Consider the following 26,346-nt stretch of genomic DNA (forward strand, 5'->3'; position numbering starts at 1 on the left):
GGCATGACACTGAGGGTTGCGATCCGTTCCTGGACACGAAAAAAGACAAAAAGGAAAAAAAAAAGGGGGGTGCAAGAGCCAGCAGAACCCAAAATCTAAAAGTTCTAAATGTGCTCCCTGGCCTACATGCAGACAATCGCAGAGAATGAAAGCCTACTGGCTTACAATGTTTGTTTGAGAACAACCTGTGACCAATCTCTAGCAGAATATGAAGGATGCAGATACAAAGGCAACCCTCAGGAAGCCAGGCTTTAAAATTAAAAAACAAAACAAAACAAACAAAAAACACATTGAGCAGAGACATCACACACTGCAAAGCAGACAGACATCACAGATTTAGTCCAACTACAAAATCTGAAAGAATACACGGAGCAGCTATTTGAAGACTTTGAAAAATAAATAGTAGCAAACAGATTAGGGGAGCCCAAAATTCCAAGTACCACTAAACTCATGATGAGTTTACCATTTTCCTCACTCTGAAATCTGATGGGCAACACAAAGTGACCACCAGGGCACAAACACAATGCCCTAGAAGAAACCCTCTAATTCTGGCTCAAGGAACAGGAAATAAAACTCCTCACGCTCAAAGAGCAGAAACCCATCTTCCTTTCTCTGTTCTCTCACACCCCAGCACTTAAGCAATCCTGAGGTGTCAACCCACAACGGCTTGTAGGAGCCAAAATTCTGAGGGGCCAAAATTCTGAGGGGTGGGCATTTTCCTCTCTGCTCAGTGAAGCTGTGGTCCCGAGAGGGGGGGATCAAATCCCATTGCTTTTCCCATCTCTGCATCCACCATTTAGCCCCACACAAGCAAAGTCGTGCAAGTGTGCAGCAAAGCAGGTAACTAAAACCCTGGCTTTCTGAACAGAGGACAAAGACGAGGATTCCCAAGAAACCAAAAAGTAACAAAAAGGAGCTCCGAAAAGTTAAGTAGTTCTGATGCTTGTGGAGAAAAGAAATAACGAAAAGACAGAACCAACCCAATCTCAGACAGAGCACTGGGACAGATCTGAATAGTACTGCAGAAGCTCTGAAAACTGAACTGACGTTGGAACCACAGTCCAGAGAAGGCAGGTTAGAACTTGTTCCAAATCTAACTTTAGTAGCCTGCTAAAATAAAAATATTTAAACAAGACCTAAGATTTCATAATATAATATTCAAAATCTCCAGGATACAATCTAAAATCATCTGGCACATAAAGAACCAAGAAAATTTCAACTCGCATGAGAGAAGACAACAGACAACAATGCTAAAATGATACCAATGATGGAATTAACTGACAAGGATTTTAAAGCAGCTATTATACATATGCTCCAACAAGCAATCAAGAATATTCTTAATGGGGCCGGCCCGGTGGCGCACTGCTACAGTGTGCTGCTTGGGAGCGCGGCGGCGCTCTTGCCGGTCCCGGTCCGGTACGGGCGCGACACTGAGGGTTGCGATCCGTTGCCGGTCACGAAAAAAGGCAAAAAAGGAAAAAAAAAAAAAAAAAAGAATATTCTTAAAACCAATGGTAAAGAAAAAGTCTCTGTGTAAAAAAAAAGAAGATACAAAGAAAAACCAAATGGAAATTTTAAAACTGAAAAATACAATAGTCAAATAAAAAAAGAACTACCTGGGTAGACTCAATTACATAACAGAGATGACAAAGGAAAGACTTAAAAGATCAAAAGAATTTATCCTATTTGAACATATGAAAAAATATTTTAAAAAGAATGAACAGAGCTTCAGGGATCTCTGTGACAATAACAAAGAAAATTACCAAGAATATAAAGCAAAATTACATAATGATTTAAAAGGTCAATTAACTAAGATGACATAGTCCACATTGTATATGTACCTAACAAAAGAACTTCAAAATACATGAAGCAAAAAGTGACAGAAGTGAAAAGAGAAAAAGGAAAACCCAAAATATAGCTGGGGACAAAATTCAACATCCATACATGATAAAAATTCTCAGTAAATTAGGAATAGAAGGGAATTTCCTTAACTTGATAAAGATCACCTAAAAGTCTGTAGATTATATATCATACTTAACGTGAAAGCCAGAATGCTTTCTTTCTATGATCAGGAACCAAGCAAAGATGTTCACTCTCAACATTCCTATTTCAACATCACACTGCAAGTCTTAGACAATACAACAAAGCAAGAAAAATAAATAAATTGTCATTGTTTTAAACCCTTAAAAAATAATCTGGATCTTCAGGGTTAGTAAACACATCAAAGTTCTGGGACAGTGGTGCACCTGCAAGCTCTGTGCCCCTCTCCCCACAGCATGGCTTATGTATCTCTTCCACTTGGCTGTTCCTCAGTTGTACCCTTTATAATAAACTGGCAAACATTTATATACATAATATATATATATGCATGTAGGGACATAGGGAGAAGCAGGTGAGATCAAGGAAATACCCAAAAGAGAGTAGATTTGAGAGAAAAGGCTAATTAAAATTTTTAAATTAAAAAGTATATAAATATGATACTATACAAACACATCTCAGCATATACTAAGAATTGGCAAAAGGATGAAATCAGAGGAAGAAACATAAGACTGGTCTCAAGTAGATCATACTTACCACTTAATTCTACAAAAGATCAAATGTTTTCATCCACAGAGCTTATACCATTTTAAGTATGCTAATTATAACTCTTGCCAGTAGTAATTATTTCTTTATTAGGCACTATAGTAACCTATACTATCGAGCACAGGCAGGAAAACTGAATTCTGTTGAATAATATGCTTATTAAGTGATGTATCATTTACCTTGAAAATTCCTTGGTAACACAGCAATGTGTTACCAGTAATGATTCCCGGGGAATTAGGGGTAAGTGGGGAGTGGGAGCATCACTCTAAATTCTCTGCAACTAACATGTACTATCTTCTTTTTAATAAACAAAAAAGATAATATTACGATAATAAAACAGATTTCCAACATATTCATGGCATCCAAAGACATACACAGAAAAACACTAAGTATCAAAGCTATACTGAACAGAATTTAGCAATCCTGATGCATCTCCCAGAAAGGACTTGACAAAAGTAGACTGAACTCATGGGCTTGTAAATTGCACTACTGAAAAGTTACTAAATGCTAAGCAAGCACTCTACTAATTAATCCTTCGTGGTAGGTAAAATGCAACCCTCTAAATAATAAAAACGAGCAAACATTGCCAGAATGTTCTACAGGTTGGTTTTTTATACCCTTCTTGGTGGTTTACAAGCAAGTCCTTTCTACCTCACTTTCAAATAAAGAAAACAAAACAAAACAAAAACTACCTCCTTATTCTAGAAGATCCACTAAACACAAGGAAGAGAGAGGAATACTGTGACATTAAAAAGTTTGGGAAAATATCCTTTCAAGATATAGTCCTGTTTTATAAATTCAAGAGACACTGTAAAAAGCAACTATGCTGCCATATTTTGCTTTCATGACTGTAGGACTTGAATTTTTCTATTTTAAAACTTTCAACAAATAGAAGAATTAAGTTGTCAAAATTAACCAATTAGTATTAAATTAGTGCTCAATATGTAAAAAGCATACCTGGATGGTGATTTACTGTAATATAAAAAGACCTATTTTTGGTTCAAACTAACATTTTCTATGTAAAATTGCTATTTAATAGCTTTCACCATTACTGATATACATAACTCTAATACCAAAACTGTTTCTAACTAAGGAGCATAAAAAATAAAATTGTCATCTGTATGCGGTTTTAAATTACAAACAAATGCTTCATAACCCTAGAAAGAAAAACATTTTCCCAAAATGCTATTTTTCAAAGAAAATATCCATGAAATATTTTAGCACGATACTAGAATCACGGTATTACACAAGAGAAGGTAAAGGAAAACCCCAAGATGATGTGAGGTGATTCCCCCAAAAAACTATATGGCAGAGTTAGAGATCAATCTAGGTTGGAGAGGTCAGAAGACTCTAGAAGAAACATCTCCAAGAACATGAAACCAAGCGATAGAGTACTGGGTGTGTTTAAATATACTAAGAAGAAATTTATTCAGCTGAAGAGTTAGGGTAAATTAAAGTATATAGAAAACTAAGTAAAGGAGTTCCCTTTGAGTTGCACAGCAAAGGAAAAGGAATCACATACTCACAATGTAATAACAGAACACTTACATAGTGCCTGTTGTGTGCAAGTCACTACTCTAATCACTTTAGATATAATTCTTAACAACCCTATGAGATAGGTACTATTTATACACTCACCTTACAGCTGAGAAAACTGAGATGCACACATGTTAAATGACTTGCCCAAGGTCACACAGCTATTAAGTGTCAAGTAGACTATATTACCCTTCTGTCAAAATCATTTACAAATTCCAGAAGACATGCCTATGGAGGGTGGGGAACGAGATAGAGCTAAATCTTCTTCCATTCCAGGAACTCTAGAGATAAGGCCCTAAAACCAAATCATCAAGACGTAGCAATATAATCGTTATTTAGGGATACTGAAATAAATGCCAAAATAATTAGTTTAAAATACTGAAAGATGCTACCTGACACGAGATGTGAGAATTATAGAATATGTAACTCTAAACCATTTGCATGTCTTCTGGAGAATCAAAATCATTATTTAAAAAATAATTATTAGTATAGTTCTCTAAAATGTATATTATTAAGGGCATATATAATAATAAAGGTATATTAAGGCCATATGTATATTATTAAGATACAGTTACACATCATTTTCCACAGACAGGATGTTAAGTTGGACACCATCCTCCAGCTGCATAAAGATTCCATCTAAAAGACAACTTTTAGGGCCGGCCTGGTGGCGCACTGGAGAGTGCGCCACTTGAGAGCGCACTGGAGAGTGCACCACTTGAGAGCGCAGCAGCGCTCCCGCCAAGGGTTCGGATCCCATGTGGAGACCGGTTCCCGCTCACTGGCTGAGCGCGGTGCGGGCGCAACACCGAGGGTTGCGATCCCGTTGCCGGTCCCCGGTACGGGCGTGACACCGAGGGTTGCGATCCCGTTACCAGTCAGTAAAAAAGACATAAAGGAAAAAAATAAATAAATAAAATAAAATAAAAGACAACTTTTAGGGCTGGCCAGTTAGCTCAGCTGGTTAGAGCAAAGTGCTGATAACACCAAGGTCCAGGGTTTGATCCCTCAACTGGCCAGCCACCAAAAATAAAAATAAGTAAAATAAAAGATAAGTTTTCTTATTCTGAGTTAAGGCATCTTGTCACTTGACACAGACACTATTCCAATTAATACAGCATTATTGCAACATATTTATGTGTTCCTGCTCACAGTGTGACTGTACAAGTTATTCTCTACCCCACAATTGAGTGTCACTCCCAGTAGTCAAAACATATAGCATGTCTCTTCTAACCTCTTCCCTGGGGGACACCAGCCTCTCTGCAGACCACCCTTCTGGTGAGCTAGGTCTGACAGAAACAATCAGATTGCTCCTTTCTTTCACATCAATCTAATTTCCTTAAACTCCAGTGTTGTCCTCTTCAGTGACCCACCCCATACAATGGCATGTCTACAAATTCAACACTATAAGTATTTGTTGATCTTTCCTAGTTTCTCCTCTCAGAAAGTAACGAGACAACATCCACCACACTATCACCAAATCTTCTCAAGTTTAAATAAACAAAGACTTTTCACTTTTAATTGCAAATGCTTGCCATCTGGAGTTTATCAGAGCAGGTTTCCAGCATTTTTCTTTTTACCCCTCTTGATCACAGAACTCTTGTGAAAAGAAATCTAGAGCAATCTTCAGTATTTAGAACAGATCAAAGAGCTGCCATGACTGACACAGGAGGAGGCAGCTGGTGCCCCTCACACTTGTGCAACAAGAGTGAAGAGAATATCTAATTTTAAATACCATCTTCTTTGTAAAACTCCTCCTGTTCCCTAGTTGGAAATGACTTTTCTTCTAAAACCTTTAGCAATTACTGTCTCTACAACTCCATTAATAATCTATTTTCCACTGTGACCTCTACTGTTGATTTAATTCTCACATAAACTTTGAATAAACTAAAAGCAGTATAAATGTTAAAAGGATAGCTCAGTTGGTTAGAGCACAGCCTTATAACACCAAGGTCATGGGTTGAGATCCCCAGACCGGCCAGCCACCGGAAAAAAAAAAAAAAACTTTAAAAGGAACCATATTCCAAAACCCTGATCCTCCACCCTCACTTTGAAATGGACGGAGTAAAATACTCAACATAATGTGTAAAGATCAACACTTAGAACATACCTTAACTATTTACAGAAAATTATTTTTGTTTTCATATACATCCTGAAAAGTCCTAAGCTATGAAACAATTACCAAGATTTAAAAACAATTATTCCCTCCCTAAACCACAATTTCACTTTTTCTTCATCCTGTTCACTACCTGACGAAGACCACTCAAAACCCTGAGTGGGTGATCCATTCCCTGACTGGGTAGTTGTTCCATCCATCTCTTCAACAAATATACCAATGACCTAACTAAACTAGACTTAAAAGTTCACCGGATGGGGCCGGCCCAGTGGCGCACTGCTACAGTGCACTGCTTGGGAGCGCGGCGGCGCTCCCGCCGAGGGTTGCGATCCCATTGCCAGTCCCGGTCCGGTATGGGCACGACACTGAGGGTTGCAATCTGTTGCCGGTCAAGGAAAAAAAAAAAAAAAGACAAAAAAAAGGAAAAAAAAAAAAAAAAAGTTCACCGGATGAATACCACATTTCCCAACCTCCTTCCCTTTGTAGAACTTGGTGTAGCTGATCCTGACACCTTTACAGCTATGTCCTCAGAAGCTTTACCCATTTTAGTAGAACATTTTCAACAGGATTATGAGCATACTCCTGGAAAAGCAGAACATATCTTACATTTTTTAGATTACTTGGTATTCTGAAGAAGCTTACAATTCAATGGATAAACTCTGTCCCATATCAGTTCTTCTCCCCACTGCATTTTCAATGTGGCAATCATTAATTAATATTCTGAAATGCAGCACATTTATTGAAAAGTAGCTACCTAACTAGTCTTATATTTTCCTCAGAGGATTTCAGAGTACTTTATATTTGGTTCATGAATTTGCATCAAATCCCAGCTTTTTAACAAGAGGGCTAATAGGATTATTCTCATTAAATAAACTGGGTAACTGTTTCACAAAATAGTTTAATTAGCTAAAGGTTTGCATTTCAAGATATATGAGCATAAAGCAGATGAAGTAACAAAAATATTCATAATAAACACCTCTCACCTGTATAAGGATACCCACCGTCCTCTTCCTTGCTAAAGCCATAAGGCAGCCAGTCATGAATATCAAAATCATTGATGGCATCAAAAACATTCATTCCCATATCTCCTAATAATTCTCTAAAAAGTAAACTATAGACCAATATCCCTTATAAACATTGATGTAAAATCCTCAACAAAATACTAACAAACCAAATCCAACAGCACATTAAAAAGATTATACACCATGACCAAGCAAGATTTATTTTTGGAATGCAAGGACGGTTCAACATACAAAATCAATCAGTGTAATGTACATTAACAGAATGAAGGAAAAAAATTACATGATCATCTCAATTGATGTAGAAAAAACAATTTTTGCATCAAAAGCAAAGTTTTGACAAGATTCAAAACTCTTTCAAGATAAAGACACTCAATAAAAAGAAATAATATAAGGAATAAAATAAAATAAGGAAACTATCTCAACATAATAAAGGCCACATATGAATAGCCCATGTCATAGTCAATAGTGAGAGACTGAAAACTTTTCCTCTAAGACCAAGAACAAGACAAGGATGCTGCCTCTTACCACATCTATTCAACATTGTATTGGAAGTCCTAGCCAGAGCAATTAGGCAAGAGAAAGAAATTAAAATTAAAAAGGAAGAAGTAAAATTATCTTTGTTCCCACAAGACATTATCTTATATGAAGAAAACCCTAAAGATTCCATTAAAAAAATGTTAGAAATAATGAATTCAGCGAAGTTGCAGGATACAAAATCAACATGCAAAAATCAATAGCATTTCTACACATTAGTAATGAATAACTGGAAAAGGAAATTAAGAAAACAATTCCATTTACAGTAGCACTAACAAGAATAAAATACTTCGCAATAAACATAAACAAGGAAGTAAAAGACTTGTATACAGAAAACTATAAAACTGTGCCCAAAGAAATTAAAAGATGACACAAATAAATGGAAAGATATTCCACATAAATGAATTAGAAGACTTAATATTGTTAAGATGTCAATGTTACCCAAAGCAATCTACATACAGATTCAATGCAATCCCTGTCAAAATTCCAATGGCATATTTTGCAGAAATTGAAAAAATATTGTAAAATTCATAGGAAATCCTGTATTAGTCTGTTTCTGTTGCTTATAACAAAATATACAGAACTGGGTAATTTTTAAGAAAATGAAATTTATTGCTTAGTTTCTGAGGCTGGAAAGTCCAAAGTCCAGGGAACACATCTGGCAAGGTAGGTGACCCTATAGCAATGCAGGGTGTCACATGGCAGAATGGTAGAGCAGAGAGAGACTCTCACATGCTTTCCTTTTAAAGCCCTCAGAACCACACCCTTGACCACAATTATTATTGCATTCATTACAGCATGGTCCTACAATCTAACCACCTCTTCAAGGTCCCACCTTTCAATTACCATAATAGGATTTCCCACCATTTTAACACTGTCACAGTGGGGGTCAAGTTTTGGGGGAACACTCAATCCAAGGCAAATCCCAAGTGACCTCAAATAGCCAAAATAATTGGGGGAAAAAAAAAACAAAGTTCAAGGACTCACACTTCCTGATTTCAAAACATATTACAAAGCTATAGTAATCAAAACAGTGTAGTACTGACAAAGAGACATACATAGACAAATAGAAAAGAACAAACAGTCCAGAAATAAACCTTTACATATATTATAAAATCATCTTTGACAAAGGTGCCAAGACTCGATAGGGAAAGGACAGTCTCTTCAACAAATGTTGCTAGAAAAACTAGATACCCACATGCAAAAGAATGAAGTTGGACTTTTATCTTACACCATATACAAAAATTAACCCAAAATAGAATAAAGACCTATATGTAAGACCAAAACTGTAAAACTCCTAGATGAAAACATAGCAAAAGCTTCATGACATTGACTTTGGTGATGATTTCCTGGATATATCACCAATAGCACAGGCAACAAAAGCAGAAATAGAAGGGACTACATCAAACTTAAAAATGTTCATCAAAGGGCACAGAGTGAAAAGGCAATCTATGAAATGGGAGAAAAGATTTGCAAATCATGTATCTGATAAGGAGCTGATATCCAGATCATACAAAGAACTCCTACAACATCAAAAAAAATCAAATAAGGGGCCGGCCCGGTGGCGCACTGCTATAGTGCGCCGGCTTGGGAGCGCGGCGGCGCTCCCGCCAAGGGTTCGGATCCCACATACAGACTGGCAGCTCACTGGCTGAGCGAGGTGCGGGCGCAACACCGAGGGTGCGATTCCGTTGCCGGTCCCGGTCCGGTACGGGCGCAACACTGAGGGTTGCGATCCGTTGCCGTCACGAAAAAAGAGACAAAAAGGAAAAAAAAAATCAAATAATCCAATTAAAAAATGAACCAAAGACTTGAACAGATATTTCTCCACAGATGATTTTAGCAGTCCATTTCTGTTGCTTATAACAAAATGCTTGAAAGTGGATGATTTACAAAGAAAAGAAATTTAAAGCTTTACGGTTTCAGAGGCTGTGGAGTCCAAAGTCCAGGGAACACATCTGGTGAAAGTCTTGGTGGTACCAACAGTGACCCGGGGGTCTCACATGGCAGAAATGGTGGAGCAGAGAGAGACAAGCCTCTCATATCCTCTTCTTTTAAAACCCTCAGAGCCATGCCCCTGCGGACCATCATTAATCCATTCACTACAACATGGTCCTACAACCTAATCACTTCTTCAAGGCCCCATCTTTCAATTATCATAATAGGATTTCCCACTCAACAGTTACAGTGGTGATTAAGCTTCAAGGGGGTGGGAATCCAATCTACAGCAATGATATACAAATAGCCAACAAGCATATGAAAAGGTGCTCAACATTACTAATCATCAGAAAAATGCAAATCAAAACCACAATGAGGTATAACCTCAAACCCATTAGAATGACTACTATAAAAAAAAGAAATAGAAAACAAGTGCTGGTGATGATGTGGAGAAATTGGAACCCTGTGCACTATTGGAGGAATTGTAAAACAGTGCAACTGCTATGGAAAACAGTATGAAGTTCCTCAAAAAATTAAAAATAGAGATAGCATATTATCCAGCAATCCCACTTCTAGGTTTATATCCAAAAGAACTGAAAGCAGGGTCTCAAAGAGATATTTACATACCCATGTTCATAAGCACTATTCACAATAACCAAGAGGTAGAAGCAACCCAAATGTCCATCAAAAAGAAGAACAAATAAACAAAATATAGTATATACATACAATGAAATACTATGCAGCCTTGAAAAGCAAGGAAATCTTGTCACATGCCATAACATGAATGAACCTTGGGGGCATTATATTAAGTGAAATAAGCCAGACACAAAATGACAAATACTGTATAATTCCACTGCACCAGCCAGATGCCAAAAGTAAACAAACAAACAAATAAATAAATAAAATCCAGTTCTTATCTCCTTCAGGAGGCCTTTCAGAGCTTGTCTTTACCTACACCGTTTTTCAGCTATTTAGGGTGCTGTTTTGAAAAACTGCCCTCTGGCTGTTTTATTTGTGTCCTCCACATCAGCAAAGTTCCTTCTCCTAGAAGCAAGGACATTCCAGTAGCAAGAAGCACATACAGATCTAGATTTCTAAGAGGCATTCCTACCAGAAACAAGGGCTACTTAGAAACAGGATTGATTCCAGGTGTGGGGTAAGGAAAGTATATGGTAAATGTGACTCATTTTGTGTCAGAAAGCTAGGAAGCAGAGACTAATGGAGGAGGCTTAAAAAGATATAGAAGTCACTTTAAAGGTGGTACCCCTGACTAAATATGAGACAATTTAAACATCAAAAAGAAAAAATATTCCAAAGTTCCCAAACTGAAAAATGAGAAAACTGCGACAAACATTTGTGACCACTGGAACAGACCAGTACACTGCCTTTTTTTTTTTTTAAGTGGCTAGCCAGTATGGGGAACTGAACCCTTGACCCTGGTGTTACAACACCATGCTCTAACCAACTGAGCTAACTAGCCAGCCTGTCTTTTTGGTAGGAATATTATACTGCCATTTTAGGTGAAACACAGTCCATTCACCAGATGAGGAGGAAAAACGCTTCTTTAAAGAAAAAAAAATTAGCTATTAAATGACAAAACTGGGGGAGAAAATGTCACCATTTGCACCTCCCACTAAAATAATTATCAGGGATCATCATAGATGCTAGGAGGAAAAACGCTTCTTTAAAGAAAAAAAAATTAGCTATTAAATGACAAAACTGGGAGAGAAAATGTCACCATTTGCACCTCCCACTAAAATAATTATCAGGGATCATCATAGATGCTAAAACCACTAGGGAAAAAAAGATTGTTTAGGAAATGCATATTCTCATAGTGCCACAGATTACAAGCTAACTGCAAAGTGAAAAATCTATGTTGACAATGGTGATTTGCTAGCAACCTCTTTAACCAAATGATCAAATTTAATACCACTAGGAATGGAACAAGCAGGCATTTTGTGCCTCTTGATGTGCTGCAATATGAAGTACACAGCATCACCTATGAGTCTTATCAAAAGCGTTTAACCAGAATCTTATTAGGCATTTAGGCTTAATTTCTGGCTTACAGAAAATACAAATAAAAAACAACCTAAAGACATTATGAGGAAATAATCAGATAACCAAAACTGTGTAACATTCTACAAGATAACTGACTAGTCTCTTTAAAAAGTCAGCATGATGAAAATAAAGATGAAAAAGAGGACTGTTCTAAATTAAGAGAATAAGAGACATGACCACCAAATGCTTATGGAATTTTGACAGGGTCCTGATTCCAAAAATTAAAAAGAAACCAAACAGCTTTTATAAAAGATGTTTGGAAAATAATTGAGAAATTTGAACAGGATTGACTATTAAATGATATCAAGGGATTCTTGTTAATTTTCTTAGGTGTAATAATGGTATTATAGTTAAGAAAGAAGGGCTGGCCAGTTACCTCGGTTGGTAAGAGCATGGTGTTTTAACACCAAGGTTAAGGGTTCAGATCCCTGTATCAGCCAGCTGCCCAAAAAAAAAGAAAGAAAGAAAAATGTCATTGTCATTAGAAGATACATGCTGAACATTTAATGGGTGCAGTGCCATGCTGACTGTGACTTATTCCCAAATGTTTCAACAAATACATATACACATGCATGCAATACACATATAAGTACACATAAATAAAACAAATACGGCAAAATGTTAATTAAGGTGATTAGTATACTGCAATTAGTTACACTACTCTTCTATAAATTTTCCTATTTGTTTGAAATTTTTCCCACTAAAAGCTAGGGAAACTCAATAAAGTTGTAAAAATTTTGGAGAAAAAGATAAGCAGTTATATATAACTTTCACTAGCACCTCCATGTCATTAATTTTTTATTAAGTACTTCCTGTCTATACAAAACATAACATAAGCCCTGTGAGGACAGTTAAACCTTTTTAAATTTTTGCAAGTTTACAAATATGAAAATAGCCCAACAAACACTGCTATTCATAAGTAACACACAACACCATATTAGCAAAAATAAAAAAGTCTGTTAATACCAAGTCCTAGCCAGGACATGAAACAATATAAACTTTCTGATGATAGGAGTGTTAAGTAAAACCACTTTGGAAAATAATTTGGCACTATCAGAATAAAGCTGAATGCATATCCTATTTGACCCAAGAATTGTTCTCCCAAGTGTATATCCAAGAAAAACTCTTATACATAGGCACAAGGAGTTAGGTATGAGAATATTTAGAGCAGCACTGTTCATAATAGTAAAACATGGAACAACCCGAATTTCAATTTACAGAAAAATGAATAAATTATGATATTTTAATTCACTGGAATACCATACAGCAATAAAACAATGAAAATAAAAGAATTATAGCTACTTGCAACATGGACGAAATCAGAAACAAAATGTCAAACAAAAAAAGCATGTTGCCAAAGAATACATATAGTGATTTCATTTATAAAAATTCCAAAAATACCAAAGCTAAATACATTATTTAAGGAATCAAACATATGGAAAAGCAAATAAATGATAAACACAAAATTCAGGATACCCTGTACTTCTTAGGTGAGAGACACATAGGAACATTCTGTTTTTACTTGTTTTCTGGTCATGATCTTCTTAATAAATCAGGTGGTATGTATACTGGCATTTATTGTATCATGTTTCTTTAGATCCTGTGGATGATTCAATAATATTTCTATATTCTACTCAACATCAAAACCAATTTAGGAAAAAAAATACTTAAAATGAAAAAAAAGAAAAAAAAATACTGATCCTGACTTAAAACCTCGATTCAGAAGCAATACTAAATTATTCATATTACACAGGCTGATTATCCATTATCTGAAATGCTTAGGACCAAAAGTGTTTCGGATTTCAGATTTTGTAATATTTGCAGATACTTAACCAGTTGAGCGTCCCTAATCAAAAAATGTGAAATGCTCCAGTGAGCATTGCTTTGAGTGTCATGACAGTGCTCAAAAAGTTTCAGATTTTGGAACATGTCAGATTTTGGATTTTCAACCTGTAACTGCATTTATATTTTTCGGTACTATTTGTTTAGTAGGGAACAATGCAAAATTATCAGTATTCAAATGGTCAAACCCATCCCTATTACCAGTTAATCAAATAATGAGTAATAAATCCGCATTCAGGAAAAAAAAAAAAAAGTCATGCCATGACTAGAACCTAATGGTACTTATGTTTAACTTCATTTACATTTATTTTTGTTTTACTGAATGACTTAAGCTCATAACTTGGTGGTTAAGAAAAGGTAACCTTTAGAATCTGATGCAAAGGGTTGCCCTTTTGCACTTACATCAAGCCAAGTTCACAATACAGAGAAGTCTCTGCTGCCTCGCACTTTAAGATAAGGGAAATTGCTAATGTCATAATTTCACTCATCATTTATACCCTAACCACTTCTCAGAGGCTTGAGCCTGTGACCCAGATATATAAACACACCAGCAGATAGACCCCAACTGACAGGGTTTTTAGAAATGCATGCCAAAAGACAGAGCACAGCTTTGGTATATCAGGACCAAGTCTCTACTGAGCCTTTCAGTAGAGCAGACAGGTCACTGGAGAAAAAAGAGGAGAGAACTTATTTACAATTTATCATGTGGGGGACGTTTTACGGGGTCCCTGTCCCAAGTTCAACTATACCTGCCAAACACACACATTGAGGAAGGCAGGCCTGGCTTATAGAGTGTTTTGAATTGCTCTTTATTCAAAGCCAGAAACAAGGCCAAAGAAATCAAAATAAAAAGACATAATTGTTGACCTGGGAGCACTACCTGTCCCAGCATGAATAAAAGAATATTTCATGTGTAAACTGTGAGGTCAGGAGAGGTTCAGGATCAAGCAGAAAGGGTTATAATTACTATTTATATTCCATTACATTAACTCTTTAATACAGATAGAAGTCCAATGGCTGCTGTATAAAGTATTCCTGCCTATATTACATCTAAAAGGGTTTGCTATTAAGACCAAAGACAATTCCTCATTAATACAGAAGCAGTTACCAATGCACTGCTTTTCCCTCCTAACATCTAGAGCTGCGTACGTGTATAGCTATGCACGTATGTCTGGCACCCCTAACAAATTTACTAAGACTAAACTGAAAATTTTGGAAATATGCCAAACCTGAAAAAGACTCACCTAAAAAAACTTCAATTGCCAAAAAGTATCTCAGAGTTAAGAACCTAACTTCTGATTACATACCAGGCAAATGATGCTTGCTTTTTACAAGCTCTACAATAATTCATGCCAAACCCTACTGACCACCAGAAGGCCTTCAAACCAAGAATGATCCACTAACTACACTGTGAGTACTCCTGTTCTGAACAAGGACATAGAATCAGCTTGAGATGGTTCAATCCTGGGTACATGTACCAGTTCTACCATTATTCTATGTTCCTGAGTAAATCAAAATGATTTAAATTTTACAGGAATTTTTACTGAAGAGTAGTTAGACAACAGCTAGAAAATTGAAAAGCAACTAAATTCAACATAAGTTAATAAATAAATGACAGTGCATTCATAACAATGTACTACTTGGCCTTTACAAAGGTTAACGTAAATGTAGCCATGACATGGTTAAGACACAAGGATGGGAAAATTCCCAAATATTATATATATTATAGTGCCATTTTTGTAAAAACATATACAAGTATATGCACTTAAGTGCATGTAAGAATATATAAATATGTTTTTAAAAATACACACCAGAAACTTCACAGAAATCATCTCTGGGTAACTAACTGTTTTCACCCATATTTTCCATTTTTCAACAAGAAATAATTAGTAAAATTATTTTTGTTTTTAAAAAAAATTAAAACTTCACAGAAATCATCTCTGGGTAACTAACTGTTTTCACTCATATTTTCCATTTTTCAACAAGAAATAATTAGTAAAATTATTTTTGTTTTTAAAAAAAATTATTTTTGTTTTAAGAAAATAATAATAACCTCTCTATTCCTGCACCCTCTCCTTTTGCTTATAAGAAGCTATGACAGTTGTACCCAACCTCACCTAACTTACAACATTTAAGTGTGCTCTTATGTAATATGAGGATTTAAAAGAAAATCTCTATAAAAAAGCAGAACATGGTAATATCTCTACTGATGATGACAGTGAGTTCCAGAAATACCCTATGTTGTCAGGAACTTTGTTACTGAAGGAGAAACAATTTCAGAGGGCAGAGTTGCTTTTCACAGATGCTGTATGTTGGAAGGGCAATTCCTTCCTCAGCTTCCAACTCCAATCTACAGACTTTCTTCCTGGAGACTCAATCATGTTACCTTTCTGCTGCTTCTTTGAAAGAATCTATTGCAAGAATTGGTCCAAGATGTTCATAAACAAATAGTGCTTCTCCTTAAACATTTTTAAACCTTCTTAGAACTGATTTTAATAGTATTTGCTATGGGGCTATATGCATAATAAAACCATTTACTGAACACTGTGCTAGGCACTTTGCATATATTCTTTCACCTTCCCCTCAACTCCATGAAGAGGATGCTCCAGTAGTCCTCTCTTACAAATTAGAAGATGACTTACCCAAGGACAAGGAAGCAAAGATTTAAAGCCACATCTTGGTCCAAACCCATTCTCTTTCCACTTAACTTGTACTTAGTACTTTTTAAGCTTTTACTCCTTATGAACATAAACGGGTACAGAACACTCAGGTCCTTCCCAGCTGATACTCCTTTAACTCAGGACAAGATAGCAACTGCCCTGTGCTGATCACTAAATTAAACATCAGCTTAAAAAAAACTGAATAGAAACTAAATTCAGGACTGAAGAGGTAGGCCTCGCCGCCACCGGACCCTAAACCCAGCCCGGCCAAGTGCGTGGCAAACAGAGAGGTGACCCCACGGAGAGTCCCAAGACCCGCAGAGACCACATGCCCCACGGTGCCAGTGCGCAACTGAGCAGGCAGGCCTCACCACCACCGGACCACATCCCCAGCCCAGATGAGTGCGTGCCGAACAGAGAGGCACCCCCCCAGAGAGGCCTGAGTCCTGCAGAGACGATGCACCCCATGGTGCCAGCACACAACCGAGCAGGGACCCCATCCCCAGCTCGGCCGAGTGCGCGCTGACCAGAGAGGTGCCCCACAGAGAGGCCTGAGACCCGAGATGACCATGTGTCAAAGGCACCAGCGGGCAACCATGCAGACACTGAGGCAGCCATGCCAAATTGGCAGCCCAGCAGCATCCTAGCCCGACAATAGTGTCAAATCAGTGGACCATGAAATCCCTTGCCACAATGACTAAACATCAAAGGAAAGATACAAGAAACTTGAAAAATCAAGAAAGTACACCACCAAAGGGTAATAACGCTCACGCTCTAGAACCTATAGAACAAGCCTCCCTTGAAATGTCTGCCAGGGAATTTCAAGTGATAATTCAAAGGAAACTAAATAAGATACAAGAAAACTCAGCTAGACAACACAGTGAGAGGAGGAAAAGAAAACAGGACCTGAAAGAAAAAATGTACAAGGAACTCAATGCCCTGAGAAAGAATGTAGCAGAGCTAGCCAGGCTGAAGAATTCATTCAATGAAATAAAAAACACAGGGCCGGCCCGATGGCGCACTGCTATAGTGCGCCGCTTGGGAAGCGCGGCGGCGCTCCCGCCTGATCTTGAAGATGAGCTGTTTGAAATACTACAGGCAGACAAAAAAAAAGAAAAAAGAAATAAAAACATTGAAGAAAATCTGAGAGAGATATCAGACAACCTTAAGCGCTCAAATATCCAAGTCATAGGTATTCCACAAGGAGAGGAAAAAAGAGATTGCACTGAAAACATATTCAACAAAATAGTGGCAGAAAACTTCCCAGGTATAGGAAAAGACACAGATCTTCAGATTAAGGAAGCTCAAAGATCCCCAAATGTATTCAACCCAAAAAGGTCTTCTCCAAGACAAGTTATAGCCAAATTGGCAAAACTCAAAGACAAAGAGAGAATCTTGAAAGCTGCAAGAGAGAAGCATCAAATCACCCATGAGGGAGCCCCAATCAGACTAAAATCAGACTTTTCATCACAAACCCTAAAAGCCAGAAAGGAATAGGATAATATATTCAAAATAATAAAAGACAGATTGCCAGCCAAGAATATTCTACCACGCAAGGCTATCCTTCCGAAATGAAGGGCAAATAGTATATTTCTCAGACAAACAAAAACTGCGGGAGTTCACTACCACACGACCACCCTTACAAGAAATTCTCAAGGGAGTTCTCAGTTTGGTACCAGAAAAATAACTACCACTGCCATAAAAATTCAAGAAAAATCAAAACCCACTAGTAAAATAAAAATGGCAACAATAAAGAGAAAAAAAGGTTGTCCACAACCCAAGGAAACAACAAATACAGAAAACTAACAGTAAATCAGAAAGAAAGGAACAAAAGACACTTAAAACATCCAAACAAAAATCAATAAAATGCTAGGAGTAAATCAACACTGTTCAATAACAACTTTTAATGTAAAAGGATTAAATTCCCCAATCAAAAGACATAGACTGGCTGACTGGATTAAAAAGGAGGACCCAACTATATGCTGCCTTCAAAAGACCCACCTCACCTATAAAGAACACATAGACTAAGAGTGAAAGGTTGGAAAAAGTTTTACCATGCAAACAGAAATGAAAAACGAGCTGGAGTAGCTATTCTTATATCTGATAAAATAGACTTTGAACCAAATACCATAAAAAGAGATAATGAGGACCACTACATAATGATAAAAGGACGGATCCATTAAGAAGACATAACAATCATGAATATATATGCACCCAATGTTGGAGCAGCCAGATTTATAAAGCAAACTCTATTCGACCTAAAGAAGGAAAAAGTCACTAATACCATAATAGCAGGGGACCTGAACACCCCACTGTCAATATTGGACAGATCATCTATGCAAAGAATCAGCAGAGAAACACAAGATCTAAACAACACTCCAGACCAATTGGACTTGGCAGATATCTACAGAACATTCCATCCAACAAGCTCAGAATATTCACTCTTCTCATCAGCACATGGATCATTCTGTAGGATAGATCACAAGTTAGGTCACAAATCAAGTCTCAACAAATCCAAAAAAACTGGAATTATCCCATGTATTTTTTCAGACCACAATGGATTAAAATTAGAAATCAATAACAAATAAAATTCTGGAAACTATACAAATACATGGAAATTAAACAGCATTCTACTTAATGACATATGGTTCCAAGAAAGAAATCAAACAGGAAATCAAAAAATTTATTAAAATTGATTAAGACAATGATACATCACACCAAAACCTGTGGGATACAGCAAAAACAGTACTACGGGGGAAATTTATTGCATTAAGAGCTTACTTAAGAAGAATGGAAAGATGGCAAGTGAACAACCTAATACTTCACCTTAAAGAATTAGAAAAACAAGAACAATCCAAACCCAAAGTTAGCAGAAGGAAGAAAATCATTAAGAGCTGAACTTAATGAAATTGAAACCCAAAAAAAGATAAAAACATCAATGAATTGAAAAGTTGGTTTTTTGAAAAGACAAATAAAATTGAAAAACCACTAACACAGCTAACTAGAAAAAGGAGAAGACCTAAACAATAAAAATTAGAAATGAAGCAGGTGATATTACAACTGATACATCTGAAATACAAGGAATCATTAGAGACTACTATAAACAACTATACGCCAACAAATTTGAAAATCTGGAGGAAATGGATAAATTTCTGGACACACCCAAACTACCAAAACTGAGCCAAGACGATGTAGAAAATCTGAACAGACCGATAGCAATAGAAGAGATTGAAGATATTACCAGTGGGCTCCCAACAAAGAAAAGCCCAGGACCAGATAGATTCACAGCAGAATTTTACCAAACATTCAAAGAGGAATTGACACCGATTCTCTACAAACTATTCCAAAAGATTGAAACAGAGGAAATTCTCCCAAATTCATTCAAAGAAGCAAACATCACCCTGATAACAAAACCAGGTAAATATACAACAAAAAAAGAAAACTACTGACCAATATCCTTGATGAATATAGATGCAAAAATCCTCAATAAAATACTAGCTAACAGAATACAGCAACACATACTTAAAATTATTCACCACAATCAAGTGAGATTCATCCCAGGGATGCAAGGTTGGTTCAACATACACAAATCAATAAATGTGATACACCATATTAATAAAATCAAACACAAGGACCATATGTTCATCTCTAGAGATGTTGAAAAAGCATTTGAGAAAATTCAACACTCGTTCATGATAAAGACTCTCTACAAGTTAGGTATAGACGGAAAGAATCTCAATATAATTAAAGCCATATATAGTAAACCCACCACCAATATCATCTTGAATGGAAAAAAGCTGAAAGCTTTTGCTTTAAGAACAGGAACTAGACAAGGATGACCACTCTCACCACTCCTATTCAACATAGTGTTAGAAGTGCCAGAGCAATCAGAGAAGAGAAGGAAAAAAAGGGCATCCAGATTGGAAAAGATGAAGTCAAACTGTCCCTGTTTGCAGATGACATGATCCTATATATCAAACAGCCTAAAGCCTCTACAAACAAAATTTTGGAGTTGATAAATGATTTCAGCAAAGTTGCAGGATACAAAATCAACACACAAAAATCAGTAGCATTGGGCCAAACCTGTGGCGCACTCGGGAGAGTGCAGCGCTTGGGAGTGTGGCAGTGCTCCTGCCACAGGTTCGGATCCTATGTAGGAATGGCTGGTGCGCTCGCTGGCTGAGCGCGGTGCGGGTGACACCAGGCCAAGGGTTGCGATCCCCTTACCAGTCACAAAAAAGACAAAAAAAAAAAAAAAACCAGTAGCATTTCTGTTCTCCAATAGTGAACATGCAGAAAGAGAAATCAAGAAAGCTTGCCCATTTACAATAGCCACCAAAAAAATAAAATACTTAGGAATTGAGTTAACCAAGGATGTGAAAAATCTCTATAATGAGAACCCAAATCACTGCTGACAGAAATTAAAGAGGACACAAGAAGATGGAAAGATATCCCATGCTCTTGGATTGGAAGAATCAACATTGTGAAAATGTCCATACTACCCAAAGTGATATACAAATTCAATGCAATCCCCATCAAAATTCCAATGACGTTTTTCTCAAAATGGAAAGAACTATTTAGCTAATTAATTTAAAGATACGGGTAAAAGAAGTCACTCCCCTCCAGTCACTGGCCTCCTCATGGTGGGGCCTCAGTAATTCCTGCCATAAAGCTGGAGGCATAACACTGCCAGACTTTAAACTATACTACAAAGCTATAATAAACAAAACAGCATGGTACTGGCATAAAAACAGACACACTAACCAATGGAATGGAACAGAGAATCCAGATATCAACCCACATACCTACAGCCATCTGATCTTTGACAAAGGCACCAAGCCTATACACTGGGGAAGAGACTGCCTCTTCAACAAATGGTGCTGGGAGAACTCAATATCAATATGCAGGAGAATGAAACTAGACCCATACCTCTCACCATATACTAAAATCAACTCAAAATGGATTAAAGAATTAAATATACACCCTGAAACAATAAAACTACTCAAAGAAAACAAAGGAGAAACACTTCAGGAAGTAGGACTGGACACAGACTTCATGAATGCGACCCCAAAAGCACAGGCAAACAAAGGAAAAATAAACAAATGGGATTATATCAAACTAAAAAGCTTCTGCACAGCAAAAGAAACAATTAACAGAGCTAAAAGACAACCAACAGAGTGGGAGAAAATATTTGCAAAATATACATCTGACAAAGGACTAATATCCCGAATATACAAGGAACTCAAACAACTTTACAAGAAAAAAACAAGCAACCCAATTTAAAAATGGGCAAAAGAGCTAAGTAGGCATTTCTCTAAGGAAGATATACAAATGGCCAACAGTCATATGAAAAAATGCTCAACATCACTCAGCATCCGGGAAATGTAAATCAAAACCACACTGAGATACCATCTTACCCCAGTTAGGATGGCTAATATTCAAAAGACTGTGAATGATAAATGCTGGCGAGGTTGTGGAGAAAAAGGAACTCTCATACATTGTTGGTGGGACTGCAAAATGGTGCAGCCTCTATGGAAAATGGTATGGAGGTTCCTCAAACAATTGCAGATAGATCTACCACATGACCCAGCTAACCCACTGCTGGGAATATACCCAGAGGAATGGAAATCGTCAAGTCAAAAGGTATATCTGTTCTCCCATGTTCACTGCAGCACTATTTACAGTAGCTAAGAGTTGGTACGAGCCCAAATGTCTATCATCAGATGAGTGGATACGGAAAATGTGATATATCTACACAATGGAATACTACTCTACTATAAAAAAGAATGAAATACTGCCATGTGCAACAACATGGATGGACCATGAGAGAATTATATTAAGCAAAACAAGTCAGGCACAGAAAGAGAAATATCACATGTTCTCACTTATTTGGGGGAGCTAAAAATAAATAAATAAATACACAAATAAACTGAGTGGGGAAGGAAAAAGACCCACAATTACAATTCCTTGAAGTTGATACAATAAAGGAACAGATACAAGGTTGTTGGGAGGGAGGGGGCAGAGGGCGGAGGGAGGAAGTTTTCAGTAATGGGCCACAGTATTCGACCACATTGTATATTGACAAAATAAAATTAAATTTAAAAAAAGAAACTAAATTCAACCATAAGTGAGTAAATAAATGACAGTATATCCATAACATACTTAAATAAGAATGGACACTTCTATCAAGACATACAACAAAACATCAGGAACTCTTGGAAAGTCTGACTTTCAAGTAAAATGGGATTTACCACTTTAAATAACCAAAACTTTTATTAAAATTAAGCATTTTAGAAAAAAAATTCTACCTTCTTAAACATAAAATATAGTACAACAAAAAGAGCTGACATTTATTAAGTTTACTGTGCTAAGTACTTTACATACTTATTTAGTTTTCACCAAAACTCAGGTAGGTACTATTAAGTGGCCCCATTTTTAAAAGTTATAACTGAAAAAACACAAAGGTTAATTTATTTGCCCAAAGTCACACAGCTAATAAATGATGGAGTCATGAGTTAAATACAGCAGTTTACCTTTCTATTCTGCCTATTAATACGTTTATTCATTAATTCAAATATTTATCGACCACCTAATGCATAAAGAGCATTGTACTGGGAAATGAGGATAGGGCAGTGAACAAGAAAGCTTATTCATGAAGTTCACCTTCTGATTGAAAGACAGACACTCTTTTTTGTTTTCTAACAAATAAGGTAATTACAGATTGTTTTAGTTGTTCCAGTTCCTTAGAAATACATGAAAGAACTCACACAATAGAGAAACCCCATGAATGTAAGGAATGTGGTAAAGCTTTCACTTATTCCAGTTCCTTTCAAAAGCACAAAAAACTCATATTGGATAAAAATGCTAACTGTAAGGTTGTGGGAATGCCCTCAGCTGACTCACACACCGACAAAAACATGTACAAATGCACACTGGATTGAAACCTCAGTAGTTTTCAAAATACAGGAAAGTTTAAAATTTTAACACATACTTTAAAAGTCATGTGAAAACTCACACTTTGGTGAAATCCTATAAATGTCTGTAATACGGAATGCCTGATGACAATCCATGTATAATGCTCTACAAAATTTACAGTATGAAAGAAATGTAGTAAAATAAATAAAAACAAAAAAAAAATGTTATAATGGAAATAAACAAAGCAGTGTGACAGAGTAACTGGGAAAGGCTTACTTCTGTTATGGTGTTAGAGAAAGGCCTCCGTTAGCTCTGTTTGTCCCTGAAGACAAGCCAGCCAGACAGCCAGGCTGTGGACCAGAGAAACAAGAGGTAGAGAGAAGACAGACCACTCCTAGTGAAAATGATCAGATGTGGCGAGGAAAAGCCCTAGTTTCATCACAGATGAAGAAACTGGTTTAGGAAAAGTTGAAGTGACTTGAACAAGGTCTCAAGCTGTGACTAAAATGGCTGTGATTTCAGAAAAGCGGTGATGTTTTGGGTAAAGGAAAAGAGTATTATAAACACAGCTTCTGGCTAGAGTGAGGGAATAAGAATAGACTGAGAAAAGGAGCCCTGATTGTGGGGCTAGGATCCTTACAGCAATCGAAACTCTATTTGCTGCATAATCAGACTGAAGGAAAAATAACTTCTGTACAAAACGTTTTGTTTGGGTGGTTTTATGTGGGTGCTTGCAAGGTGAGGAATTACAGTACAGAAATGAATTAAGAGACTACTACAACTAACTTGGTGAGAAATTTTCAAAACTAATACAGGTAACAAGAATAAGGAAAAAGAGCTGTGAGAGCCACTCTGGAAATGTTCTGCATAGCAGTGGTACCAGAAATATACCTACAGAATCCAACATGGAATACCCCCAATCCTACCATAGTGAATAAACCCTGCATGTTTTCACAAATATGTCTGACATTTTTCCACAAGCCCCAATAATTCAATATTCTTTCTAGTGAATGTCACCTATGCTTGATGAACACGGTTTCATGGCACTTTTTAAAAATCTGAACAAAGTGTCAGTATACATTAATTTATTTTTTATTACCAAATGTCACATAATTTTAAGCACAGTGTAAACCACACTATTCTACTCAGATGGTGCACAATTTCCAAAAGCAAACTATTGTTTTTTTTGTTTTAAATCCAGGTCTCACGTAGGCCTCAGGAAATTAGAATCTGAAAATTTTAAAGAAGCAAAAGGACCTGTACCAGGTTTAGCAAATTGAGTAGTCCAAATGCTATTTTTAGATCAAGTGACACTTCTCTATGTGCAACTTTTTCCAAATGATACTAACAAGGTCAAGGATCATTATCCTATCTAAAAACAAGACCTATATAACACAGCTAAGATCTCTTAACAAGGGCTTATCAACCAGTGCTGTTACTTTAAGGACTATATTTATATGTTTATTTTATACATATATCTTTATGTTTTTATGTATTTTGTATTCGAAAATACTTATATTATTTGTATTTATTGTTTTAATATATTTGTTTTAATTCTTATTCATTTATATTTTTATACATGGCAGTGTTAATTGTACCGGCATTCTTTTAAAAACAAAAAGCCTTACATTGTACCAGCGTTTCATTTTCATTGGATAATTTAGGCTTCAGAGAACACTGTGAAATATATAAAAAAGAAAAAAACTGTCATCATTCCCTCTGTACAGGGTAACATTGGAGCTCAAAAAGATTTCAAAATCGCACAGTAATTGGCAAGAACGGTGACCTGACCAGGCCTTCTGACTTTTTATTCATGCTCTTCTCTCCCCCCCCCATCCCCACCAATGTAATATATGTATATTCATGTGCCTCTCTGCAACAAACCTGTACTGTAATTAATAACCATACTACTACCGCCCTACCAATATGTGAGTCTCGAAATTCAGCAGGAATCCTAATACTCTTCAGTAAACGTAAACACAAGCACACGCTTCAGTCAGGACCCCATTCGATGCTGGGTTTGCTCCACTGCACAAAACTTGCTAAAATACACTAGGGCCTTAAAGCATAGCCCTCAATGGAACTATCCTTATCACTCAGTAGGAAATTCTGTAACAGAGAGGTGACTCATCCCGTTAACTTCTGGTTTTCTAAATTAATAATTTTGGATGCCAAAAGAAAAGAATGAATTACACAGACCCCTTCTCTACACCCACCCCCGAAGTTGCCTAAGTGTCAATGCGCGGTAGTAACACAAAGAAGTGGGCTGGAGCTAGCATTCCTCCTCACTGCGACTCCTGCTGTCCCCTCAGGCAACCCACCCCTCAAAGCCCAGGAAGTCGCTTCCGTCCCCCAATCCAGTCGGGATCACAGTGACTACTCGGCCCCACAGCCCCGGTGCCCCATACCAGAGCCCTGCCGGAAGCTGCGGTTGTGGTGACTCGCACCACTGGGGCTGCCCATTTCCCCGGCGTCCCTACCTGCTCTGGGAAGCCCGCGCACCTGGCAGTCCTCGCCGGGCGGAGGATGCGCGGCAGGAACCCGCCCCTTACCTCGGCACCCTAGGGCGGGCAACACGGGGCAAGTCTGCTCCCGTTCCCCGCCCACATGGCTGAGGCGGACCGGACCCCCGCGTCACCCCTGCGCTAACCCCGTCCGGAGGGCCCCGAGACCCCCAAAGGCCGGAGGGGCGGCGGCGGCGCCGCAGGGGGTGGGGGAGGAGGAAGCACGGCCAGGGGAAGAGGAGGAGCTCTTCCTGGCCCGCCGGGCAGAGGAGGGGAGGAGGTCTGGCGGCAGCTGCGGCGCCGCGGGGAGTGGGCGTCTACCTGCGAGCAGAAGTACGAGCCCTGGATGCCCAGCTTGATGCAGGTAGGGCACTGGAGCTTGGCCTCGCTGCTGCAGCCGTCCGTCTCGCACACCCGAGTCTCCACGGCCGCCATGCTGCCTGCCTGCCGGAGGAGCGCCTCACTGAGGAAGAGGAGGAGGAGGGAGAGAGGAACGGCCGCGCGGAGGGGAGGAGAGAGAGCGAGCCGGGGGAGGAGCTCTGCCCGCAGCGGGCCTGGGCGCGGAAGGGGGAGGAGCGCTCGATCCCGACCGCGCTGCGCGCCCCACCCACCCCCCACCCCCGCTCCGCGGGAGCGCT

General features: G+C 37.9%; 1 protein-coding gene across 3 annotated transcripts in view; it reads right to left on the minus strand.

Annotated features, from left to right (window-relative positions):
* METAP1 (methionyl aminopeptidase 1) overlaps nt 1–26,252 on the minus strand; it is an 80,127-nt gene extending 53,875 nt beyond the window's left edge. Inside the window, exon 1 of one of the 3 annotated variants that reach the window (XM_008580977.1) lies at nt 26,030–26,252. In XM_008580977.1, coding sequence (XP_008579199.1) covers nt 26,030–26,143 — 114 coding nt within the window. In that variant the 5' untranslated portion in view covers nt 26,144–26,252. Of the gene's footprint in view, nt 1–24,832; nt 24,882–26,029 lie in introns of those variants that run through there. The other 2 variants (XM_008580980.1, XM_008580978.1) reach the window with 2 other exon arrangements.
* Nucleotides 26,253–26,346: the final 94 nt, after the last annotated feature.

This window comes from Galeopterus variegatus, unplaced genomic scaffold, assembly GCF_000696425.1.
Source record: "Galeopterus variegatus unplaced genomic scaffold, G_variegatus-3.0.2 Scaffold2228, whole genome shotgun sequence".
NCBI lineage: Eukaryota > Metazoa > Chordata > Mammalia > Dermoptera > Cynocephalidae > Galeopterus > Galeopterus variegatus.